This window comes from Lytechinus variegatus, chromosome 6 (genome assembly GCF_018143015.1).
Source record: "Lytechinus variegatus isolate NC3 chromosome 6, Lvar_3.0, whole genome shotgun sequence".
In the NCBI taxonomy this organism is placed as follows: Eukaryota; Metazoa; Echinodermata; class Echinoidea; order Temnopleuroida; family Toxopneustidae; genus Lytechinus; species Lytechinus variegatus.
In genome coordinates, this window is record NC_054745.1 from 2,010,512 (window position 1) to 2,034,663 (window position 24,152).

At 36.9% G+C, this 24,152-nt stretch overlaps 2 protein-coding genes across 2 annotated transcripts; both read right to left on the reverse strand.

Moving 5' to 3' along the window:
- Nucleotides 1-1,975: 1,975 nt before the first annotated feature.
- On the reverse strand, nucleotides 1,976-4,316 carry LOC121416816 (outer membrane protein B-like). The gene is made up of 2 exons (XM_041610330.1): nucleotides 4,095-4,316; nucleotides 1,976-3,986 (listed from the first exon to the last, which is right to left on the reverse strand). Exons 1-2 carry the CDS (start codon nucleotides 4,314-4,316, stop codon nucleotides 3,375-3,377), a joined length of 834 nt encoding a protein of 277 aa, XP_041466264.1. The 3' UTR covers nucleotides 1,976-3,374.
- On the reverse strand, nucleotides 4,294-13,378 carry LOC121416815. The gene is made up of 8 exons (XM_041610329.1): nucleotides 12,308-13,378; nucleotides 11,889-12,076; nucleotides 10,922-11,055; nucleotides 10,296-10,389; nucleotides 8,952-9,308; nucleotides 7,552-7,726; nucleotides 7,005-7,135; nucleotides 4,294-4,941 (listed from the first exon to the last, which is right to left on the reverse strand). The coding sequence occupies exons 1-8, from the start codon at nucleotides 12,369-12,371 to the stop codon at nucleotides 4,627-4,629; spliced, it is 1,458 nt and encodes a 485-aa protein (XP_041466263.1). The 5' UTR covers nucleotides 12,372-13,378; the 3' UTR covers nucleotides 4,294-4,626.
- Nucleotides 13,379-24,152: the final 10,774 nt, after the last annotated feature.

A 24,152-nucleotide genomic window follows, 5' to 3' on the forward strand; every position in this document is an offset into this window, starting at 1 on the left:
TTAAATCCTGTCAACTTTTCTTTGTTGTTCCATTCTACAAATCTGCATACCGTTCATAGGAGTCCATCAACTCTTCCGCAATCTGATCACCATGTCCCTAAAAAAATGGAATTGGATACTATGATATTAACCATGATTGTTCATTTTTTACAAGAAATCACAGCCAATACTTAACATGCCTGGGTTCTCCACCATTTGTGGCATCACTTCGGTCTAGCCACAGGTATGGATCTCTTCTCTTTCATCACAGTCACATAAAATATTACAAATTGAAAAACACAAGTGGAATGCCATTTTTCCATAAACTGTCTAACCACGCCACGGAGGGCGCATTTATTATCGTAACAAGAGCTTTAAACTTTTCTCATCTAGTTTCAGTTGCCAATATCTGCAATTTGCATCAGGCGTTCTGAACACTATAACATTAGGCATTTTTGCTGGACATGTCTGACCTTGTCCATGACTTTTTCCACATCTTTCGAAGGATTTTTTGTCTGTTGAGTCCATTTCTTCTTCTGTGAAGGCACCATGCGTTTCACAACTTGTTGAACACTCCTGTCTGCTCCATCAGGCGTCAACTTGTTGACTTGTATTTGGCTCACTTCTGCAAACATCGATAGCTTTTTGAAGAGTCAAGTCCTCTCTAAGAAGTTGAGCCCGTGTTGCATTATCTCTTATCCCGATGACAATTCTGTCCATAATGAGATTAAAAGTGATTCAAAAGCATGTCTTTGCATTTGTTTTCAAATCTGTCAGAAACTGATCCACTAATTTGTGTGCTTGTTGAAAATGCGTATTGAAGACATTTCTCTCAAAAGTCACATTTGTTTGGGGTTTAAAATGCTCTGAAAATTTTTCTAGGAGTGAATTCACATCCTCCCTTCTGGTTTGGTCATCTTCTGCAGTTTCTCCACAATTAGCAAAGGTATTATAAATATCCATGGCTTATTCACCAATAAAATGTAGCAGTGTGCTTTGCTGGACATCATTGTCCTTTCTGTTCAAACCACCGGAAACCAGATACAGGTTAAATCGCTGATTCCACCGTTTCCAATTTTCTGCAATCCTTGCAGTGATAGAGGCTCTTGAGATCTATAGCTTAAACTGTAGAACAGAATAGGCAGTGACAAAGAAGTGTGTATGGGACAAGTAACTTTAATACAGGTGAAGTATTCTTCAGTATACAGAATATAAGGTGTCAGCATCTTGACCATTCACTGGACATAGGATATAAGATAAGAGAGAGAGAAAAAAAAGTTGAATGGAAAAAAGAAGAATCAACTTTAGGTTATCATGGGATTTACCTTGCAAAGAAATAACCTTTTCTTTTCAAAGTGGTCATATAGGTCAGTATTTTATTGTACAGACATTAATTACAATTCAAAGCTTCAAAATATTATTGTCACATGTGATGAGTTTTTGTTTGTAAGTCCGCCTCCCGTGTTCTTAAATCCAGTGTAGATTTTTCCATCGTTGCTCCAATACCGCTCAACTTCCGGTGAGTGGCAATCATTGGAAAGTAGCTTCTGCCTTGTGGGAGTCAGTTCATGGTAAAGAAATATTTTTTGAGCCCATTCCCTGTTGTTGGTGTGAAGTATGACTATGACGACATTGTAGATGTACACACATCACATTAACCTGTTGAAGAAATACTTTCCAAGAAAGGAAGTTAGTATGTCAATTGCTGGTTGCTTTGATATTGATACAGGGAGTAAGAATCTTTGTGAAGATTCTGAGATTGAGTGTGAGGATGCTAGTTGTGACATTGATGGTGTTGAGATACCAGTAATGCCATCTATTCAGCAGAAAGAGTTTGTAGAGCATGCCAGGATGAATGAGACTCTTGGAGAAGATTGTAAGAGAGAGATACCCGATCTGTTGTTTGAGTATCAGGATGTTTAACGAGTGACAAACCAATTCGTTCTCCCCCATATAAGCTGCCTCAGGCAGTGCAAGAGAGTGTAGAAAAAGAAATGCAGCGGATGGGAGCATGCAGATTCCCCATATGGTCATCCCATAGTTATGATGAAGAAACCGGACGTGTCTAATAGGTTTTGTATTGACTTTCGGCGTCTGAACAACATTACAGTGTTCAATCCAGAACCCATACCTGACCCCAAAGCTCAGTTTGGTGCAAAGCGGTTATTTCAGTAAACTGGATATGACGAAGGTTTACTGGCAAATCTCCATGAGGAACAGTGACAAAGACAAGACTGCATTTATTACCCATTCTGATCAGTAGGAAGCAAGGTCAACACCTGATCTCCACTACTCAATTTCCTGTTTCTAGCATTCCTGTCTTTAACACTTCTTGTAATTTCCTGCATCACCTTTCAGTGCATCTTGAGCTAGCTCCCATGACTTGACTAATCTCTCTCGAAGCTCTATGACATATTCATACTCATCTTTCAGCTGTGGTGTTACCTCATCATTTGTCCATATTTCCCGCAACACATCCATGGGACCACGAACATTCCTCCCATACAACAACTCAATGGGGAATACCCAAGGCTAGAACTAGTGGTCTCACGTAATGCAAAGAGGAGTGCTGGTAAATACCTATCCCACTCACGTGGTTCATCTGCACACAACCGTTGCAGCGCAGTCTTCACTAGACCATTATACCCTTATATATCCACTCTCCACTAACCCTTATATATCGGATGATACCTAGAAATAGTGACCTGTCTAATTGACAACAGTCTTGGCACCTCTGTCATCAGACTTGAAAACAAACTGCTGACCTAAATCTGACATAACCTCATTTGGTATTCCTACCATACTATATATGCTAAGAGGTAAATTTCTTCTTGCTCCTTTGTCAACTAGAGGACCCAGTCGATGACATCGTACAATGTCGGTTGAAGTCACGTGGACCCCCATCTTCCTGCCAATGTCAAGGACAGCCTCCTCTGGATCCTCATCTTTCACCTCTGGAACTCCTTGGATCCTGATGTTGCGAGATCTGTATTTTTGCTCCAGGTCATCAATTTTTGCTCCAAGACTACCCTCTTTTCAACGGTTTTCTTTTCCATCTCCTTACGTAGTTGTATCTCCGACTCCTGGGCCCTTATTCTCCCCTCAAGCTCCATAATCCGGCCATCCTGCATCTCTAGCCGGGTGACGATTGCAGACATTGCCTCCGTAACCGCATCTTGTACAAGCATTTTTAATTGACTACTTTTTTCTTGTCAATGACAAGCTGGGCGATGTCGTTGGATTCCCTTTTTGGCGGCATATTAAAATATGGGTTTATAATGAGGAAGAAAGTGGGAATGATTTCTTTTCATTTATTTCAACAAAATTAAAATATATACAAAGCAATATACAAGAGCACGCAGAATGCAAGAGCCTAGTCTTTAAAGCTAGTCTAATTACACGGTCCCATCTAGCTCATTTTGTCTGTTAGGTTCTGACGCCTGCTGGACACCACCAGCATCTGATGCCCGTTGGACACCTGTAGCATATGATGCCAGTTCAACACTTCCAGCATTTGATGCCTGTTGGACACCTGTAGCATTTGATGCCAGTTCAACACTTCCAGCATTTGATGCCTGTTGGACACCTGTAGCATTTGATGCCAGTTCAACACTTCCAGCATTTGATGTCTGTTGGACACCTGTAGCATTTGATGCCAGTTCAACACTTCCAGCATTTGATGTCTGTTGGACACCTGTAGCATTTGATGCCAGTTCAACACTTCCAGCATTTGATGCCTGTTGGACACCCGTAGCATTTGATGCCAGTTCAACACTTCCAGCATTTGATGCCTGTTGGACACCCGTAGCATTTGATGCCAGTTCAACACTTCCAGCATCTGATGCCTGTTGGACACCCGTAGCATTTGATGCCAGTTCAAATCTTCCAGCATTTGATGTCTGTTGGACACCTGTAGCATTTGATGCCAGTTCAACACTTCCAGCATTTGATGCCTGTTGGACACCTGTAGCATTTGATGCCAGTTCAACACTTCCAGCATTTGATGCCTGTTGGACACCCGTAGCATTTGATGCCAGTTCAACACTTCCAGCATTTGATGTCTGTTGGACACCTGTAGCATTTGATGCCAGTTCAACACTTCCAGCATTTGATGCCTGTTGGACATCTCCAGCATCAGACACCTGTTGAACAATTCCAAAATCTGACGCCTGTTGGACACCTCCAAATTCTGGCGCCAACTGAACACCTCTGACTTCTGATGCCTGTTGAACACCTCCAGTATCTGATGCTCTTCGATCACCTCCAGCATTCAGTGTGTGTTGATCATATGTCTTTCTTTTTTGTCCTCCATGGCAAACCTGGAGCATTATAGTCATAACGCAGTTCTTCCCCTTTTTGAATGTCTCAGAGCAAAGATCCCTAGATGTACTGAATCATTAATTTCTTTTTTCTGATTCTACAGTTGCAGCTCCTCCTTGATGGCCGAGAATCAATTGCATATCTTGCAAGAGACTGTGGGTAGTTGGTGGCATCTATGCTGAAAGAAAAAAAGAGGGGGGGGGGCAAAAGAATAGATTTATAAAAGTTAATAAACAAACAATCATATATTCCGTGCACAAGCCGCAAATGTTGGAACATCTGACCGACACTCATGAACTGTTTATTGCATCTGAAGCATATCATGATTTAAAGCAACTTGGCACGCAGTTCTCTTACTTTTGGTGGCTCCAGGGTTATATCCACATCTACGCCATAGATGGTGGTCTGGACAAATGTCCAGAAATTCTTCAGTGGGCGAGCATATTCCAAGCCGAACACGTAGTGCGACTTGAAAAGGGCATCCATTGCTCCCTCGATGTCATGTGCTGCACATGGCAAGGCCATGTGATCTATGATGATGAAGTACTGAGTTATCTGCGCTTTGGACCGTCCAAGAGCCAGTAGAAACGGCTGCATTTGACGTTTTCCTTCCTGAAGTAACTGCTCAAGATTGACTCCAGTCTGCAAGTAGAAAGTATTTGCACTTTAATGTAGGTTAAGTCTGAATAATATTCCTCAAAATACAGCACCTACTAAACACAGACGGTCTAAATAAGTTTAAGTTTATGAATTTTTTTAAGATAAGTAAATGAAAAAGTATGTTAGTTTGCTTCAAGATGGGATGGTTATATGTTGGGAGTAAAGTAAAAACAATTTTTGATTTCCTGAAAACAATTTTCTATTTCCTTTTCTGCACGATTGGACATTTATGGATTCACTTTGCTGAGTTTACACTGTATGTCACCCATGAGTACACATAAACAATTTTTGTGAACCTTGTAAAAATAATTTGTGGAAGAACTAAAGCCCATGGTTTAAAAACATTGTTGTCAGAACATATTTCCAAATGATGTGATTTTATAGAATTTTGGGGGATTTTTTACTGATCAATACCACTTTCATAGTTTATTTGATGCATTTGACACACTTGAATGGTTTAACAGACCATTTTTCCAAATAATGTGATTTTACATTATTTGGGTTTTTCATTTTTACTGATCAATACCACTTTCATAGTTTATTTGATGCATTTGAATGCATGAGATAATGTTCCTCTCAGTATGTCAAATTAAGTTTTTGTCCGGTGTGGGCATACACATTCATTGGTTCATTCTAGGCCATCATTAATTTGCGTTCGACTAATTAAGCATTGGATTCATGGCTCATTGCGTACATGTGCAAAACGGATACTCATGGGAAATGTTCTATCACTCATTCACATGTGTCACACGAAACACGAAAATGATATCAATCTGTAAGAAATTATTATCATTCAATCAAATTATTTGGAAATTGTAATTACCATGACATTAAACCATGGGCAAGTTCTAGCACAAGAAATTTTAAAAGGGTCTTAAAAAATTGTCTGTGTGCCCTCATGTGTGACATGATACTGAAAATGGCATTGGACAATTTCATATTCAGATTTAAAAAATCATAATCGAGTTTCAATTGATTAATTATGCTAATTCATGCATAAAATCATATTTTGGCTCTCAGTCACTAAATACAGATTCTGGCAGGCTTATTTTTTGCATAGGTATTTCTTAAAATGATACAAAGAAATTAAGCAATTTCTCTCGCGTTATATCCCGCCTTAATTAATCCAATACCTTTAACTAGATATTTCTTATTACACTCCCAATATATAAAAAAAAAAATCTGGTTTCACATTTAATTTCTTATGCACTTTTATCTTTATTTTTTCTTTGTTCATTTGACCTTTTTTTAATTGTTTTTTGTGAAAATTATTGTTGATCTTTTTTTTAGTCAAACACCAAAATAAATTACTTTAATAAGTATCTAAGATTGGAATTCATGTGAATCTATTGGAAAAGAACAATTTACACTGGATTTGTACACAAAATCTTGTTTTTGAGCATTTTCTTTTCAAAGGGGCATTGCTTCAAGACCGTACGTGTTGATTTTGGTCTCAAAAGATGCACGATAATAGAAAGAAAATTTTCATGAAATGGCGCAGAGAGAACAACTCGCGTTGTGGACTTATCACGCAAAGTGTCCAGGGGGCATTATGCCACCCCCCCCTCAGGTAAGTTAGGGTTAAGCATTATAAACTTTGTATATTACATCAAGCATTTTAGATTTATATTTGATATTTATGTTTGATTTAAAACATAACATTTTATGCGACAGGGTCCAGGTGTCCCACAAAAAATTGGAAAAGCTGTTTTAAGAACGATCCATTTTTTTTCTTCCATCTGAGAAAATATCGGCTACTGAAAATAATAATACTCAGGTCATTGATATGGGATGGGTACTTTTGATTCCATGGCCATTTTTGCAGCCAGTTTTTTCCTGGACGTTATGTCAAGGATTTTTCATAGTTCTTTTTTTTGTTCTTTTTGCATTTCGCAAATGAAGTTATTAGAATCAGATATTTAATGACCTTGGTGTCATTCTTTTGGGAAGAAAATGCTTTATCAGATGCAATTGAAATATTCTGCATTTTCCATTTGCAAAGTATTAAAAGCTTCTTTCTGGGAAACCAACATTAAGCTCCAAACCTTTTCAAATTGTAAGAGGAGGTCCACTGCTGAGCCAACAGACATCTTTCCTACTGCACCACTTCGTCCATGATTGCACGGTGGCAAGAGACACAACAGTAGAAGAACTGCAGCAGTATCTCCATTCCAACCTGTCAAGAATAAAAGAGACAAGGGAAGAGGTGAAAATTATTGAAGAGGTGACATCCTATCAAGGACATTAAATGTTACAATGGGGGTGACTTCATTGATTACTACTAATTCATATTTAATTTCAATTTATTCATTCAGCAATATACTGATTGACTTCATTTTTAATTCCTTGTGAGGTTATTATGTATGTGTTTAATTACAACTTTTTTTCCAATAGGTTATCCTTGAGCATTGTTAGAATTGAGAAGTACTGTCAGTTTATGAGTACCCAAATTGGTTAAAAATGGGTTACAATAACTGAAAGCCCAAAGCGTAAAATACAAAATTTATGAAGACATGTAGAATATTTGTTTAAAAAAATGTGCATTATAATTTCAAAGATAACATGCCCAATATAATGGCAGAGGATTCATACCCTGCGACAATGCATCACTGTCCTTCTCTCTTGCTACATGCTTCAACAAGTTCTCAGCAGTAGGATTCCCATGTAGCTCCTTGGCCAGAGATAGCACCTTGACTTTCATCCTAGGCCATTTCTCTAAGAAGTGCGAGTGATTTTCCGGAAACATTAAGCTGAAATCTTGCTCAATCTGTTTTCAACATAAAAGTAAAAATATAAGTAAAATAATAGGCTTTAAAAGTTATTTTATGCTCATCTACAACACCACTGCCATTAACCATAAAAAGGTGTATTTGCGCAGCCTAAAAGCCCCCCCCCCCACCAAGATATCGGCTATGGATTGTGTAATCGCAGCAACAAAATGCAATCTCAAAGACTATATGGTTAGTTTTTCAAGAAACCTTTCCATACTAATTTATGATGCTAATCTATGCTAAATTTATCTAAATTTTTGCTATAATTCCCAAAATAAACACTGAAGAGTATTTTGGGCATGCATGATCCCTTTGTATCTCAAAACAATTGTGAGAGAAGAAATGCTGAAATATCTAAATTCATGTATTTTATCTCTCTCTCTTTTTTTGAATTATGTATATCTTTTGTTTTTCCACCTTTGTTGTTGTTGTTTTTTATGAAATTTGTTTAAAAAAAAGAAAAGAAAAGAGAGGAGCACAAAGAACAGAGACAGATTCCTCACCACAAACTGTTTGAAATCTATTGGAACCGATCTAAAGCTCTGTCACACACACCATAGATAAAAGTTGGGGGAAAAGAGGTTGGAAAAAGGTACTTGACTAACTGGAAGATCTAGAGATTCAAAAGGTGCATCATGCTACAATGGTGTAGGTGATGAAAGACAAGATGATGGTAAAAATGACCAAAAGGAGGAGGATGGACTAAATCATGAAGCAAATATGGGGAAGGAAATATTGGTGAAAAAGAAAGGGAATACATTGAGGAATCAGAACGGCATACTGTAATAGCAGATTAATGTGCAGGTATATCAACGATGATTGAAACTCAGAGGGGGCAGGAAGGGAAGGATGAGGGGAAAGATTGATTTTTTAAAGAGAAAATGTAGGGGCATGTGACATGAGGGAGAGGGAGGAGGTGACAGAAGTGAGGCTGACAAAGGTGGAGTGTAAAAAAAATCTTATGGAAATAAGATTAACTGCATTACAAAACAGAAATGTAACAAATAAAAAAACAGAAATTTTTGGTAAAATAGAAAACAAAAATCTGCCCTATAACAAAGAGAATTACAAGCATCATCTAGCCCCCAGCCCCTTCCCAATGAAGCCACTTCAACTCATTAAACTCATTAAACAACTTTTGGCATCTTAGAAATATTATCAGGCCTATGAACTATATGCTAGAAAACTAAATTCCTGTGTAAAGAATCACTTCATATTTACCAGTCCAGCAGTAGTTAGGAAGGGACGAAATTCCTGAATGATGTTCCCGGCCTCTCTTCCATCACGGACCATTTCGTGACGCAGCTTGAACGTGTTCCTCATCTTTCTCATGATGACTGAGCGGTCAGTGGCTACATTTGGTGTATGCTTCAGCCAATTCATTTCACTCTCTTGCTGTTCTCTGGAGACCTCCTCCTCCAGTTTGAGATTGCGTTGATTGTTTTTTGGTCCTGCGGTTGGCAATGTTGGAAGAATCTTCCTGTTTCTCTGTGTTGCATTTTTGTTCTGCATGCGATTCACATTTTTGATCCTGGCGACCAAAAATCCTGTATTGCTCCGTTCATCATAAAAAGCTTCCTGTGATAGAAGAAAGAAAGTAGAATTCAGGACACTAATAATTTTCCTCATACCTTAAATAGCTACACTGTAGTACAGAATTTCTGCGAAGAATTTTTGGAGTAGAAATGCCAACAGTTCACTTTCTTGTATTTTGGGCTTGGGCTATTTCATCTATGAAAACTTGGAAAGGCCTCATACATTTAGCTGGTTGCCCAATTGGGCAAATGACTGTCTTACTACACTGATGCAGTGTCTTGACTGACAGATACAATAAGGGCAAACTTGACTGCTGACTGAGGTATTATAGTAAAAAACAATTAAAATGCTTTACCAATTCACATCACATACTAGTACTCAAGCTTTGATAAGCTTTGAGAACACAAGTGATTTCTAAACTATTGAAACAGCTCTGTAGACTTGTCACACAAATGATCCCTAGGTGTAGTCAAAATCAAAATTCTGTGTAAGTACAGTCAACTCCACGTTTTCGCTGGACTGTGTAGAAAACATGAAGTTAAGTGATATCACTCATGCCAAGTCAAGGAATATTTGGCATTCACATCAACAGCTACAGTGGTTTAAATGATCACCTTCTGTCATTTCTAGCAGATAATCTAGTGAATTTTATGAGAGAATAACTGACCAGAATATGATGTATACAGCTGAAATTAAGAGAAAAAATATGGGGCTCTATCGTAATTCAAACCAAAGACCAGCGCTAATCTCTAGCCAAGAATGAGCGGGGAGGGACTGTCGAAAAGAGTATGAACCGTATGTGTGCAACACCTGCATGGTCCAGACTTCTGTAAGCGTACAGCATCAACTTATCTGCTTTTTGTACGAAAGGGTCCAGGGAATTTGATCAACTTAGACAATAATATACACACGCAAGTCTCTGGAAAACTATCAGAACTTTTTTAAATTAACCAAGCCAATTATTTGAGATATGTGACATTGACTTACGCAGAGTTGACTGTAGTTTCTAAGAATGTGGAATTTACTTACATGTCCACTTGCAGTATGAGGGTCTTTGAGGGATGGAAACAGGCTCACCAATGCTACAGCATACTTTTTCTTGATGGCAGCCTTTGGAGTATTCCTGGATGAAATATGGTTAAAAAGGTTTCACAAAGCATTAAAATTATTATTTCCTTTAAATAATCAGTCAGCAAAATGATTTTTTTAAACAAACTTTTAACTAATTTTGCATAAATTCACAATAATTTCTAGACATCTAAAAATTTGGTGTAAAAGTTCAGTATGCCTCATGTCAGTCTATCAGATGAAACAAAAAATTACAAGACCTCCGGGGATAGCGAGGCACTCGACTCACACTAACAATTTGGGACCCTATCCCCTATAAAAATGATGAGATCCTAACCAATCTTCCAACCAACCAGTTCTGGAGAAGATGAAAATGTAAGAAATTTACACACAACACATGACGGACGAAAGAGAATCACAATATAGCTCACCTTCACTCAAGACTACCGCTTGGTTGAACTAAAAATTTGGTCAATACAGGAGGAAAAGGCAAATGTGACTTTGACAAATGTGTAAATATTATAAATATCTCAAGGCTGGCTCTGGGCAACAATAATGTTGGATGTACATGAGCAAAAAAAACTTACCCATATTTTTCCATCATATAGGCAACAGTGATATTCACCAGCAGCCTCCTTGTCCTATCTGTAAGGCACTTGCTGTGATCATATTCTTCTAAGATGCATTCCCCTCCTCTGGTGAGAAGCACATCCTTTAAGTTCTGTAAAGTAAGCAATTAATGAACATAATCATACAGGTCATGCATCTTGGACTGAGAATTTTTTGTTCCTGTTATGATTGGGGTGATCTGCAGCAAAAACTTGAATCACCTGTAACAGTAAGATATCCAGACAGAGGGATAACCTGAAAACATAATGGTTCCCTGAGTCCCTAACCAGGATCATTTTCTTGTAGATATGATGGGATGGAGGCATACATATTGCAGTTATCAAGTAAATGCATCTAATGAATACTAAAAACAGAAACAAATTATTTGGCACCAATATTAAACAAGTATACAGCAACAGGCATGAAAACAATACTGTTCTGTAACTTCACAGTGATATTACTACCAACTGACACAAGATTATAAGGTAATCTCCACCTTCTTAAGCAAATGAATCAGTAAAGACATACACAATAATTTGAATACTAAGTCAATGGGTAATACGCCTCAGACCTCTACCTACAAAATGTATCAGCCCTTCCTCTAAGAAATTGATCATACACTCCTTGAAAAGTCAATGACCTCTAAAAAATGCATTATTCACAGCTTATACCATACCAAGCAAAATAACAATACAACTTTACCTCTCTACATATGAGGAAAGACTAAAATAACCAAAAACTCATAATTTCCTAATTTACATATATATTTTTTTGCTATTGCTATTGCTATTGTATTGATGTTTTGCAAAATTATTATGCCCCTAGCCCCTTGCATGCCTTACTAACCTTTTTCAGGGGCTATTTTTTTTAATCAACCAATCGGTAAATGTATGTAAACAGTACTAATGTAGTGACTTGAAATTACAATTTCATGTCTTGGCTTACCTCAGATCTTGTGCAAGCATCTTGTACTCCTGACAGGTGGAAATGTCTTCTAGGAGTTGTAGAATCACTTGATTCTGACTCTGATGGAGAAATGGCATCAACCCGAAGTTGAAAACTTGAAGAACTGGAACTTGCAGAACTTATAGAAGAGCTTGGAGAGACTGTTGGAGTTGCTGGAACTGCTGATTCTGTGTAATGAAGAAAAGTTCATAAAATAAGAGTGATGGAGGATTAAAACATTCATAAAGTTAACACACAATTTGTAAATAGGAGTGGACAATAAATTTATTTTACTGTATTTTCCAATGGGTAGATTTCAAATAAATTAGTTTACTTCCCTCTATTATACATCTTACAAATATTATGCATAACCATAAATCAAGGATGGATAATATGACAGAGGTAGCAGAATTACTTACCCCACTCTTCATGTTCGTTGAGGACCATAAGCGTTAAATTGGGATTACTGGAAATAATCTCCATCAAAACATCCTCATCGATAGAGGACCCATCTCCCTCATCCACAAAGATAAAATCATGATCCTCTGCGATATCGAACTTCTTCTTCACTGTATCAAAGAGTTAAGACAAGGAAATTAATTAATATCTTTTAATCTTTGTGCAGCATGCAATAATACATCATTGTACATGTTGAGTGATGTGCAAAAACATGTTCTGTAAATAGGGCTCCACCTTAGCACTGCTCAGATGATCAGGGGCCCGCAAAATGAGCTGCAGGACCAGTAAATTTTCTAAATTTTCCATACAAAAATTGCTTACTCGTTTGAGAAGTGATTATTGACTTCATTTGACAGGCAAGAAAAAAAAATGCTCACTCCAGCCCTCCTGTAAGCATGTTTTACCTAGCTCCCACAGATCCAAATCCTTAAAATTGCATCATATATTGTCTTGCACATTATTTTGCTTGCATGTCCAGCTCATGGATGCCGATAATAATTCCATCATTTTCATACAAATTGACTATAAAACTACATGTCCAGACCGGACTACAGGACAGATCCTGATGTGATTAAAAATCAATTCATACGGCGAAAGCTTCAGTCTCTATCTTACACAAGGCAAACTTTTGTTAAAACTTAAATTAGCCTAGTTCAGTTGCCATAGCATAGTGTGATAACCTTAAGTAGGCCTACTTGAAGCATCACTCTATAGGCCTACCTGGAAGAATGTATGGCAGTGAGTCCAAACTTCGCGCGTGTCTATACTTCGCGGAAGGTCATTATCTCTCAAAAACTAGCCAATATCCTTAAAATTTGACATCAACGTGAAAAGTGACCTAAAATTACCCTTTGGTGAAAGTTTCTTTCGGATGAGTTCAGTATTCATGAAAATATTGGCAAAAGATCGGCAAATTTGTCACGGTTAGCGCACGTTTTGAAGCAACAAGCATCATGATATCACCATTTTGCAAGCAGAAATCATCAAAAATGTGAGTTAAATGTGGTACTAACCGATTCCATAGCATTTTGCCATCAATCTGATATAAATATTTCACCTTTTGAGCTTGAGTTTTTGTTCAAATCTCCACAAAAGCTTGCTTACTTAATTTAGGCTTTCTTACCATTACGGATGAAATCATCTGTATTGGATACTGGTAAAAGCTTACGCTTTTTGCGGTCTGCCGACACCACCCTCGTCACTGGCATTTTAGTGGTATGTACTTATATAGGAAGAAGAGGATTTTCGATCGTAACAGCCATGCACCTATCGAGGAACTTTAGGCTAGAAGTTTGGCGATGCATATCGCTAAGCCAGGTACTATACTGCGCTAGTTTTAGACCAATCAGGAGCAAGCGATCCCTCGGTATTTCCGTTCACTTATTTTGCGCATGCGTGTTATAAACAAATTACACCTGATAGTGTAATTAACCGAACTATTCCAACAGATTTGATTACGGGGCCATAACAATGATTCCCTGGGTGTTATAATAACACCAGAAGAATAATTTTAATTGTACACCAACGTAGTGTTGAATATTTAACACCCTGGTTTTTGCAGTGCAGAGGACGGTCCAGTGTTTGATTGTTAATGTTACAAGCAGTTCCAACTCCAATCTGACACACTTTAAAAACATACAACAGAGGACTGTCCACTGTTAGATTGTTAATTCTACAAACAAGTTCCAACAGAGGACAATCCGACATGCTTTAAAAATATATAAAAGAGAATGGCCCATAGTTGGATTGTTAATGTTACATTCATGTTCCAACTTCAGTCTATCTGAAACATTACAAAGAGACAACAGAGGACAGTACACAGTTTGATAGTTAATGTTACATCCAAGTTCCAAGATCAACCTGACATACGCATTCCAAACATACAATAGAGGACAGTCCAGTTAGTTATTGTCACATGCAAGTTTAATGTCAATCTGCTAAACACATACATTACAAACATACATGTACAACAGAGGAACGACCACAGTTATAGGTAATTAGTTACATCCCAGTTTCAATGTCAATCTGATATACATGTACAATATAAAACATACAACAAAGGACAGTCCACGGTTTAATAGTTGAGGTGTCTGTGAAAGGGGGGGGGGGGGGCGCGTTAACACATGATCACACCAACATACATCAGAGGACAGTCCATTATTCACTGTTTGGTACGTGATTCTGTATTATTCATGAGTTGGAATGACAGCAACATGAATGAGGTAAAAAGTCCATTAAAGACAAAAAAATCAATAAGTAAACACATTAATGAATATGACAGAATCATTGATGAATCAGGTTCCGAACATGTTTTATGTATGAAAAACTCACCAATCTCCTGACTAATGAAATGGGTTTCAAATCCATCCGGATCAGGTCCACCGAGGTGTTTTGCATAATTAATGTCTGGAAATCGCAAGAGAACACATACAATATGATTAATTTAATTTCCGATTATATCACAGCGAGACAAAAAAAAAGTAAAAAACAGTGCAAAAGTAACTTATGAGTTGGTGGAAACTTTTATAATTTACTCCACTGGGCCGATGGACAAAATTAATGAGACAGGAAGTAGTCTAGACCATGTACATTAAAAAAATGCAAAACTGGCATTGGACAGGTGGTCTTAATATGCCACAAATTTGGGGATTCAGAGTTGAAAATTGAATTTTAACTAATTATTTTCCTACAACGTATGGTTTTCTACTATTTTGTGTGTATCGGTGGGTGTTTTCCCTTGCTACATGTAACTTTTAAATATTTATCATCTTCTTCTTCGCTATTATTCCTTAGGTCCAACTGTTAGACGTTCCAGAACTAGATCTAAGCTAGCAGGCCACTTCTAGTTCTATGCTAGTATTACTATTAGTAATAGAGTGGTGGAATCCTGTAATGCTTTACCAAAAAAGAAAAAAAGAAACAAAACAAAAAACATTAGTTTCTGCACCTAACGTTACAGTGGCTACCCTGAATTAGATCTAGATCTACATGTATTTGAGAGCCCTTAGCCTTAGGAGCAGAGGGCTAATGATCTACAAAGTAATTATAGGGTCTACGCCAGTAAGTATATGACTCACGCCAGAGGTGGACTTTACTGAACAGGAAGAAGAGGAGGAAGAAGAAGAAAAAGTCAGGCCTACGTCTGGAATACTAGTATAGTTAGATCTAGTACTAACTTAGACTAGGTTAGGCCTAACTGTTGTTAGACTCACTTTCAACTCTACTTGGGGATTCAGACTAGAGTCTCTAGTGTGAATCCCCAAATTTGTGGCACAGTATGAGTTGAAGCTAGAGACCCTGTCCTGAATCAGTAACAGTTAGCAAATTAAAAAAAAATGAAATCTTGCTCAGAGAACTTTTGTTGTCTGCTTTTGATTGTTGCAACAGCATACAGTGCATGTTTGTTGGACACAGTCCCACGTAGACTAGGCCTAACGTTAGATTAAGTTTTATGCAGTAGGGTCTAGATCTATACAAGCTTACGTTAGATCTAGATCTACTGCAGAACATGTAACGTTAGGCCTAGATCTACTCACTTAGTAAGTGGCTACTGAGTAGCTCTGACAGTCAGGCCTATTCTACACCAAAATACGATGGAAGTTATTTTACATATCAGGTTCTGATGAAGCGACGGCGTTACCGCATCGACGTCGACGAGGAGGTCGTTCAGCCATCGTCGGCTTGAGCCTTGTTCGATTACCGGGTTGCAGGCAGCAGGCATTTGCAAGACAAGCTTAACGCTTGCTGATGATGAATCGCGCACGTACCGTATACAGGCCTCAGGCCATACTACGTGCAGTGTGTAATGGGCTGTTCGAACGCTGACACTAGATGGCGACATTCACTTTGATGCACACACTCTTGTTCCATTTCGTACCGTTTCGTGCACTGCAAACGCACTCTGAAAATGAAATTCACGTACAACTGCGGACGATCACTCGTTTGCTCTCATAATTATATAGCGCCCTCTCTGGCATGAGAGAAAGCATAATTAACTCTTATTTGGAAACGAGGACTGTCCCCCATAGAAGGTAGGTCCGCGGTTAGAAGGTTATATCTTGTCAGTGCGTCCTCGGTTAAACCCTTTTACAAACGCATACATACATGGTACATACATACATACTCATCAAATTTTGACAGACATCTAAGAGTACACAAGTATCACTGAATATCCTGCCCCAGTGTCAGGTATTGTGATCAAGGTCAAATGCCATTTAGGGTAAATGATCCCATGTTTGGGGAATCACTATCGAAATGCTAAGGTATAATTTTTTGAAATGCCATCATATCTTTCAAAGTATATAGAGGACACGATAAAAATCTAGTATGACTTAGCGCCTTGCACAAATTTCAGGTCATATGATCAATGTCAACGGTCATTTGGGGTCCACAAAATTATATTTGTTGTTTTCTTGGTCATGACTGTTTAGGGGGTCCATTCACTGCCCCCCCCCCTCTAACTGTACATTAATGTCATTAGTATCTCATTTTAAATTTCTCCTCCCCAAAGGTGCCAGTTGGAAAGAAGATATATATAACCAAAGGTGAATAAAACCATGTCCCGTAGTGCTACCATGGTAATGCATTTTCCATTGTATATAGAAAATGAATCTTCCATGTCTTTACCCCATGATGAATATGTGTATGCAAACTTCCATGAGCACTTCCTGAAAACTGGGGAAGTAGTTTTACCTGCAATGAGTTTTCCTGACACTAGCCCTAGAATTTTGTCAGCAAAGTCAAAATTAATTGCAGTAATTGCTGATTTCACGATATCGATAAAGCAGAATTCTTTTTTTTATTATTAGTATCATAATTTAGAAGTATTTTGTGAAAACAATTATTTGCAAGTCATACTGAGTAGTTATTAGATTGGCTGATTATGTCACACCCCCACTTTCCTTTTTCTTATGTTATTACAAGAAATCGTAATTTCTTTTTTTGTTCATACATGTGTAAATGATAAATCTCCATTATAATGAAATAAGTTGCAGCACTGAATAACTAATTCACTTAATCAGTTGTCAATCCAATCGTTTTAGTTCGTGGTAGAAATTTGTGAAGAAATCTTATTTCCATGTGAAATTAGATTTATTCAGCATTTTTCTAGAAAACAGTTTGCTCATTAAATAATCTTGAGAACATGCCTAAAACTGTTTCACCATAATAATATAAATCAACAAAATACAATAACTTAATTACTTTTTTATCCGATTTTGATCAAAATTTTCAGCATTTTGCTCTGTGAATTGTACTTGTTTTCTTGGGATATATGAATATCTTCAGCCTGGAGCATCCCTTTAATATACTTAAGCATAGTTAATATTTGATGTTGACCACGCTGCCACCGGAAAAGGCACGCCTATGCCTGACCTGTAATATGAAAGGGAGAATTCAATATTATAATTACCTCCCAAGTTTTTTATGATGAATAGAAAATATGTCCAAAAGTACTCTGATAGAAAATTTCTGAAGACTGAAAAAATTGATAAAATACACTGAAATTAACACATTTATATTGCGCCATCTATCTAGAAATATTCTATTCCGAGGCTCAAAGCTATTATTATTACCCCGGTTTTAGCTCGAGGTGCCTTTCAGCACTCACATTCAAGGAATTAATCCTGCTGGGTACCCTTTCACCTCACCCGGGTTTAGTGCAGCACATATGGAAAAATCTCTTGCTGAAGGAAATTACTCCATGGCTGGGATTCAAACCCACAAACCTGTGTTTCAAAGTCAGACGACTAATCCACTGAGCGAATATGCTCCATGTATACATGTATAGTGTTCTTCTCAAATCAAGTTTCTATGATGTATCATTTTTGTAGTCTTGTAAATCAAAGTTATAATGCTATCATATATGCTCAAAAGTATATTTCTATAGTGTATAATTATGTTAAGATAAATATACTTTGTAATGAAACCTGAATTTACCACTTTTGTTTTATTTTGATGTTTCTATTGTGAACGAGTCATGGTAAAAAATGTATATTATCTAGTCGGGGGGGGGGGGCACTACAGCCCAGGGCAGGGGGGAGGGGCAGTGATGGACAACCATCTTCATTTCATGAATTTTCAATAAATGAGAAATGGTATTGGTGGGAAAGGTAGAAGGGATTAAGAAGATCATGAAGTCAGGGACTGAATCTTGGAAATATAGGTTTTTAGTACTCTTTCTTTTTTACAGAGATAAAATGATTCACAATGATATTCTCAGCGCTACCCCCTTCTATTGAACTATTTCGGCACTCCACCCTTGACTCTAGATGAATTAATGATGATATAGTGACAAAGATAATTGATATCTTCCAACCCTAAACCAAATTGTTTTTTACCCATTTTATACACATAAATTACAGTGACTGGAAAAAAGACTATTACAATGCATTCATAGAGACAAAGCAAATCAATGCTAGAAAAGTTTCAATAGAATCAGAATTCTTGTAGAAAATTCTTATAGAAAAGTGTAATATTGCGATGACAGTTATTTTAATATAGATAACTTTTGTGTTGCCATTTGGCCATATTCTCTATAAGGGTTTAACTGAGACCATGGTCTAACTCTGTGCTAAAATGGGAAGCAAGAAACGTCAAGAATTTGTTTTCTTTGTACGTTTGTTATGTTTACTGTGCTCTTCACCAGTTCTTCAATGGTGAAACAATTATCATTCGCAGACATTTATTTGAGAGTCAAATGAGGTGATGCTTAATATCACAATGTGCTACCCAACAACTTTAGATTGAGTTAAAACAGACTTCAGAATAATATGGACCAGTGAGTGTCAATCTATTACTCGAAGTTTGATTTTGACAAGTTAGTTTTGCTTTAATAACATGACCAATGAATGATTGATAGATGGAGAGGGAGTGTGTGTCTGTGTGTGTGAGAGAGAGAGAAGGGGGGGGGGGGGGGGTTAAGGAAAGAGCAGAGGCAACAAGAAAGGGGGAAACATTAAATAAGGCACATGCAGACAAAAGACCGAGAGTGCTCGTATAATAATGTGTTAAAGACATTGAGTAAGGGAAATTGAGCTAAGAGAGGGGAGAACAACACAATAATATCGAGGGAGGAATTACAGTTATCATTAATACTAGTTTTTGTTGTTGTTGCTATATTAGTATAACCATGATAACAGAGTTTATTCTATCTATCATGGGCCAATTCACATTTGATATTCGCTATTGAAGAGGCGGGGGGGGGGGGGATAAAGGAAGAGTGCCTGCTACTACTACTACATGTACTGATCAGTGCCTACTACTCCCCACAAAAAATGATAGACATATTGGAAAGGTATCTCAAATTTTACACAATAATAATGAAGAGCGCCATCTTGCGTAAAATCCTCATGCTCTTTTCACCCATCTCCCAGGCCCTTCAGTAATCATTTTAGCCCTTTTCTCAACACGTTCTTTGATAAGGTTAAATACCCACCCCGCCCTTTTCTCCTCGTTTTTGTTAATTCGAAACAAAGGCGGAGCTAGGGAATATTGATTACGAAATAAATGTGATGTTAAAACAATGTACTGACTGTCCACCGCGTTCCACGTTTCTGTTTATTTTATTAAAGCCTGTGTATAGCTTTGGTAAAGGGTCAATAATGTGATTGATAATCGAATATCATCTAATATAACAGTCTTACTGAAGCGTAGAGACCGTTAGATATTTTTCCAATTGCGCTTCTCTGAAAAAATTTCAAATATTCAAATCTTGGATATATAGCGCCCTCTCTCGGCTAGGCTTGTTTTAAATTAAAAAAATGGGCATTCAAGCACTTATCTTATAAATTTAGTGATTAGATATCCAAAAGTTACAGAGAAAGAACATATCTTGAAAGTTTCAGCCCATTCCATGATTTGGAATAGGATTTAATTTAAAGACAAAAACACACAGATATTTTAATTTGATCGGGTGACCCGATCAAGTTAAATTTCCATGTAAAATCGCAAAATTTATCCTGTAAAACACATTTTCATTTCATATCCTCCACATCATAACTGTTATAGGGCATATCCATTCATATTAGCTAGCAATGAATTAGAATAGTGATAGGTGCATTTTGGTGGATTTACCAAAACTATACACAAGCTTTAAGATAATATTTATTTTCAAAATATTATAGGGGGTGGTCACAGTCTCCCCCGGAGCACCGCCGCTGATCTCAAATACAAAACTATAGCGCTGAAATAATGAATTGACCTTTGTTGTCCCGCCTTATTTACATTAAGAGTTTAACGAAGGTGAAATTGATGTTGACCGCGAATTAGAGCCCCATTTGTTGCCATAGAGAACACGCTATCCCCTAATGGGAGCAAAGTTTGCCGTGGTAATTTCGTAATAAAAGCGGAAATGTATTTATCACACTGATAGGTAAAATGAGAAATGGAGTGCGTTTCGTTTGACTTAACGATATGGAGTTTACAGTCATCAATCAGAAATGAACGCGTTTCCACTTTCAAAGTCTCTTCTCGTCTACGTTTTATTGCAAGTTTTATTAGTCTAACGAATTGGCGGTGCTGAGATGGGGAAATGACTGGGGCAAATCAGCTCCTAAGATTTAAAGATTAAAAAGAGATCAAAGGAAACTGAAGGGGTAGGGAAGATGTTAAGATAAATCCTTTGGAGTTATGGATCTAACACGTTAAGTGTTTTATACTGCGGGTTTCTTCTCACATGCAATGCCGTGGGGCTAAGGGGGGGGGGGGGGTGTAAGGATCATGATAAGAAAATAAGTAGAGAGGGAGAAGGATGGGGGAGATCGGGATGCACGAAGGGATAAGAATTCAACATTACTAGGCTCTGAGAGAGAGAGAGAGAGAGAGAATGAAATGAAGAAGGAGAGAGGAGAGTAGAGGTAGATGCAGATATATACAAATATCTACAAAGACATATAGAATAAAGTGAATAAGATGAGAGGAAGATAGATAAATATACGGAGAGATAGAAAAGATAGGGAAAGAGAGAGAGAGAGCAGGGGGGGGGGCGACTCAAGATGATCAAGAACACACGCTTTTATTCTCAACGAGATAATTAGCACGAGTGACTTTTTCTATTATACATCTTTACTATTATTATATTACTGGTATTTATTAACACTGTCAGGTATCGTGTATACACGTAGACAGTCACGTTTCACAGAACCTGATTAGACATGTAAGAAGTGGCCTAGAAACCCTCATTATTAAACCATTATTTCTTCCAATTCGAAATTATCATTAACATCTAGTTTATTGTAGAAATAATTAGATTCTCAACGATGCATAGCCGGCCATATGATTGAGCACAGGTTATGAACGGTTTGAGTTGGTGCTTGTAGATGTGTATTTGTTAATTGTGAAATCTGAACATATATATGTGTATGTATGTATCTATATGTTCATGTATATTTTCACATATGATTGCCTATATATTCCTTTTTAATATGTCCTTTTTTGCTTTTCAATAAACCACTGATGTGTTGCTGAGAATGTTTGTCTGCATTTATTTCTGCGTTCAAATACACAATACAAAATTATTTATAATTACAATATACAAAATAATTCAAAATATAAACAATGTGGTCATATTATATAATACAGATAAGGATGTGAGTATAAATTAATCTTTTATAAAGTAATCATATATATATATATATATATATATATATATATATATATATATATATATATATATATATATGTATATATATACATGTATATATATATATAATGTAATAAATGAACGCAGGAGACCGCCATCGTGAGCGGTTAGGCTTGAATTGATGGCGGCCTCATGTATAAATGTTGATCATCTTTTATCATTTCAATAGTTGTGAAAACGACTTCACTTTGAACGCAATATGAACTCACTGTGACACGTAATTATGCATTTTTCTCCATGTGATTCATTAAAACAATAGTGACACACCAAGTTTTACATGACATTCATGAGAATACGATTTGGAATTTTCCAAAAATCATTACAATTCCATTGCCTTTATTCGTAATCATAGTAATTGGGCGAAGTTAAAGAGTAGTGACAAGATAAAGATTAAGATAAGATTGATTTTATATACCGTATACACGGTTAAAAAGCCCAAACAGTTCACAGACTGATTTCCATTGGGGCCGTGTGGAACATAATATACAATTGACAAAGCAAACATTTTAAAACCAGTGATTAACGAACAATATACATGGAACAGAAGCATCAATGAAATATTACAAGGCAATCATTGAAACGTGAAGAGGAGCGGAGGAGAAGAAAAAAAGAAAAAGAAGAAAGAAGAAGGGAAAAGTGAGGAGAAGAAAAAGACAACAGAGAAGATAACAGAAAAAGAAAAAGAATAATGATAATAATAAGAAGACGAAGAAATGATATATCGTCCTCCAAAACATCAATAACTTACACCATGAAATATATATCGGTAAATTGGAACAAAGCGGTGCATACATGCAGTCACTTTTCCTCTACGGTTTGAATAGGAAAATAACAAAACGGATCATTTCAACTCGCCTATACTTCCACCGTAGAGGAAATGTAACCGTAATATTAACTGAAAAGGATGATCATTTTGGGAAGCATCGATGCACTAATTCTAATACTTTAAAACTGTGTATGTGTATGGGGGGGGGGGAGTGGAGGGGTTACACGGACAAAGATGATTCATCTCCCCCCCCCTTTTCAGAAAAAAAGATCCACGATATAACCTATATACCAAAATAATTTCCATATAATCAGTTGTTAATTTACAGCCTCAATTAAGAAAAAAAGTAATAAGATATATAATAAGAGGGTCGTAATAACACGGAACAGAGAGTATATAATAAAGAAGCGACAATGAAAGAGTGAAATAACATTGAAACGGAAAGAGAAGGGAATATACCCATCATGATCATATATTCTGCATGATGTATGTTTTATGAATGTCACTTATTCCAACCTTTTGCTAATTTTATATACCGTCATCCGGTGACGTCATCGCGAGCATTGGGGTCTTGATATAAGAATAGGTGTGATAACTAACTCAATTGAATAACAATGGACTAGGTATACACGCCTGATGGAAGAATAAACAAGGCACTATTATTATAACCTCTCATTATTGAATACAGAAATCCATTCAGTCATAAGTAATTAAAGGACATCCTTCCCTCGGTTTGTATTTGTAAGCGAACTTCCTTCTTAGATTCTGTATGATTTAATGGCAACTACATTTTCACCTGTATTAGGATGTAATGTGTTATTTTGTGTCGAAAATGTATTTTAAGACTCAGTATTGGTATGCTTCTCTCATGTTAAATTCCCAAAGCGTCATGAACATAGAGTAGAATTCACCAAATGTATAAGTCATGGGTAACAGTGAATTATGAATTGTCAATAAATGAAGCAAGATAAATAAGAATGAATGAACATTCTTTCTTTTGAAACTGATATGAAGAAATATACGAGATATATCTTACAATTGATTGCGTGTGTCTGTTAGGTGTTTATTACCAAATACCAGTCAATTCCTAATACATTACAGTAAACTTGTTTTTTAATCCGTTTTGCCGTTTAAACTCAAGATGTGTTTGTATATTGGTTGTAGGAAGTTTCTTCGATTAACGAACCATACTCACATTATATTTATTTATTATATGTGATCGGAATCACACGTCCATAATAAGTGAGGCCCCAATTGTCAGTCACAAATTAATATGTGTGTGTGGGAATAATTATTGACAATGGAAACAACAATAAAAGTGCTATCGCTTAATTTAGGATCCTTGGCAAAAACATGGTAGTGAATTCTCAGAAGGTCATGGCGGAGATGAAAATGAACA